The 3,503-nt window shown below is 28.3% G+C and overlaps 1 protein-coding gene across 1 annotated transcript in view; it reads right to left on the reverse strand.

Moving 5' to 3' along the window:
* Window positions 1-430: 430 nt before the first annotated feature.
* Window positions 431-3,503, reverse strand: part of LOTGIDRAFT_176393 (hypothetical protein) — a gene marked incomplete at both ends in the record, with an annotated part of 9,053 nt that continues 5,980 nt past the window's right edge. Inside the window, 6 exons of the mRNA XM_009047769.1 lie at window positions 431-750; window positions 1,250-1,609; window positions 2,070-2,327; window positions 2,374-2,430; window positions 2,586-2,840; window positions 3,129-3,311. Coding sequence (XP_009046017.1) covers window positions 431-750; window positions 1,250-1,609; window positions 2,070-2,327; window positions 2,374-2,430; window positions 2,586-2,840; window positions 3,129-3,311 — 1,433 coding nt within the window. The remainder of the gene's footprint in view (window positions 751-1,249; window positions 1,610-2,069; window positions 2,328-2,373; window positions 2,431-2,585; window positions 2,841-3,128; window positions 3,312-3,503) is intronic.

The following is a 3,503-nucleotide window of genomic DNA, read 5'->3' on the forward strand; positions in this document are numbered from 1 at the left end:
CAACTGATAAATTACTCAATAATTCAACTGATACATTACTCAATACATACAACTGATAAATTACTCAATACATCAACTGAGACATTACTCAATACATTCACTGATAAATTAACTAAATACGTTCAATTTATAAATTTACTCAATACATTCACTGATAAATTAACTAAATTCTTTCAATTTATAAATTTACTCCGTCCATTCAAGTGATAAATTTACTCTATACATTCAACTGGTGAATTTATTGAATTCATTCAACTTATGAATTTACTCAATACATTTAATTGTATTCATTAGATAATGACAATTTTACATACTACCCCTTTAACATACATTTAATTTCATTTTTATACACTCGTTAAAATCATTAATAAGTATATGATATTCACTAATTGGATTATGATGATGAAGTTAAAAATTCATGAAATCATTGTCAAATTATACAAATAAAATTACCGAGTTCAATGATTTTTATTCCCCAGGTTTTTGCTTTAGTTTCACCATTAATAATATTTTGTACAGTAATTATATAATAACCAAACGATGATTGATCTAATATCAATTCTAATGTGGATATAAAATTATTTTCAGAAACTTTCTCTGTTTTAACAAAGGGATATTCTACATCAGACATCAACTGTTTCCATATAAAACTTGGTTCAGGATAAGCTTCTATATTTATTTCTAATAATACCATTTCTCCAATTTTTCCTCTTTTTTCTTTCTTCAGTTCTTCTTTAAGTATTGGTGGACCTTTTATAGTAAATGTAAAACAGTGTTACTACTTATCGATAAAAACTAAACCTCATTCAGGGATTGTAACAAGTTAAATATATAGTCTTCTAATAGCAAATAAGGTTTAGGCTAGGCATAGTTTACACAATTCCATTATACACGGCTTAGCCGTTAGAACATAATGCATAACTTGAGTAGGACAATTGGTCAGACAAACCAATCTTAGAACTATTAAAGTTGTGCATCAGGTGATACGAAAACCTCCTCTATGAGACCATGGTCGATTATTCCTATTTGGTGAACTATAAATACAAACAATACCGTAACAATAATGGTAAAGATTTCGTAGTTGAATGATCAATACCATTACTAGCTCTACATAAATAGGTTATAATATACGGACTAGATATGTATTTTCATTAAATATTTAATGGTAAAGATTTAATAGTTGACTAACCAATGCCATTATTAGCTGAACATGTATAGATTATAGTATACTGACTAAATATAAACTTACATCTAATATTTAATGGTAAAGATTTAGTAGTTGACTGACCAATACCATTATTAGTTGTACATGTATAGATTATAGTATACTGACTTAACATAAACTTACATCTAATATTTAATGGTAAGGATTTAGTAGTTGATTGACCAATACCATTATTAGCTGTACATGTATAGATTCCTGTATCCTGACATTTTGCTTGTGTTAATGTCCACTGTTGACCAGTGTTAGTATCAGTACTAGTAGAAGATGACCAGGTTACAGTAGATACTGGTTTACTATCAACATTACAGTTTAATGTGATATCAGAACCTTCATCAGTTTCGTTATTTACAGCATCAGATGTTACACTGGTTATATCAGGTGGATCTGAAACAGAAGTAGGGCAATTAATAATCTTTAACATAGTCAGAATTTTATATGCCCATTTCAGCAACAATGAGTCCTAACATTTTCCGTTGATCTGTTTATATCAAATTTATGCTCACTTTAAAAAGGCATCAATCTTTGACAGATTGTTTCCGTAGGTTTGGACCGTGCCAAGGATGATGCCTATAGATTTTTGTGATGTTTGGATAAATCAATTGTTAGCATTTTTCGTATATATTTTTAGTGGATGAAAGTTGTGATCGTGCAAAAGTACTGAGAAACATCAAAAGCTTAGTCTTTCAGCAATACTCTGTGAAAAATATCTATCAAGACGTTTGCATTTATTTAAAAGTAGCTTTTCAGTCGAGCACAATAACATATTATCAGAAAATGCCCAATTCTTTTTTTATGATTATACATTGACATAGAGAGGTGGGTCATATAATAAATATATACTTACAATGTACATTAACTTGTATAGATTTAGATCTTGTTTTAGGGTTGGTATTTTTAATATTGGTAGCTTCACATCTATAGTTTCCTTCCTGATTTCTTTTTATTTGAGTCAATACAAGATCTTTAGTTGGTGATGAAACAGGTCCAGTCCATTTATAATTACACTGATAACAATCAGTTAAACATGTTATAGTTTGATCTCTACCTTCTATTATATTGATACTTGTTACATCTGGTGAGAAAGTAAGTTTATCTGGACCATCTGAAATAATAACAATCAGTTAAACATGTTATAGTTTGATCTCTACCTTCTATTATTTTGATACTTGTTACATCTGGTGAGAAAGTAAGTTCATCTGGACCATCTGAAATAATAACAATCAGTTCAACATGTTATGGTATTTTATACTAACAATAAATCTGAACATTAAGTTGTTTATTTAATACAGTATGTGTAATTGTACAGATATAAGAACCAGTTTGTTGTCTAGTATTTATTAATATAGTATTATATACTTACAATAAATCTGAACATTAAGTTGTTTTGTAAGTTGTTTATTTAATACAGTATGTCTAACTGTACAGTTATAAGAACCAGTTTGATATCTAGTACTAAGTGATAAAGGGTTATTTAGAATTGTTGTTGAACCATCTTTAGACCAGGTGATGTTACAATCTGGTTTACAATCAGCTAAACAGTTGACACTCTGACTCTTTCCTTCTATAACATCTATATTATCACTAGTAGGGTTAAATATTATATTCTCTGGACCATCTGTAAAAATCACTTTAATTTTTCTATTGTTATTTTATCTATTGAATTTAACCAAATAACGATGCTCATAAAATGAGAAAGGACATTTTTTTTCCTTCACAGAAAATGCAAATTAAGAGTGTATTATCGTGTCAGTTTGACTAGTGAATGATAATCTGAAAAATAAACTGAGATGAAAATTAACTTACAATAAACTGATACATAACTTGATCCTAGACCATGTTGTATCATCTTGTTTATTTATATTACTTATATTGAGATATAGTTGTTTGTTGTTATTCTTTATACATCCACATTTATATCTATTATCTGTTGATTGACTTTCACAAGTTGAAGATAATATACTACATACAGCAACATTGTTTATTCGGAACTGTACAAAATTAGGTGAATCTGTAACATCACATTGTAATGTATAATTTTCACCTAACACTGCATAACTTTCAGGAACTCCTCTTATAGTATATTGTCCTGTAATATAAACAATATGATAATCAAAGAACTTCTAGTTTTCATTCCATTTAATTTTGATTTCAGCTCACAAAACTGTCGTTGGTACAATATTACAATCTAAGATTATTTACATTAATTTAGATAAAATCATTCCATCAGTAAATTCTGAATTCAACCATTTCATCAACCAACAGTCAATCTAAGTTTGGA

Source organism: Lottia gigantea (genome assembly GCF_000327385.1).
Source record: "Lottia gigantea unplaced genomic scaffold LOTGIsca_1161, whole genome shotgun sequence".
NCBI classification, from domain to species: domain Eukaryota; kingdom Metazoa; phylum Mollusca; class Gastropoda; family Lottiidae; genus Lottia; species Lottia gigantea.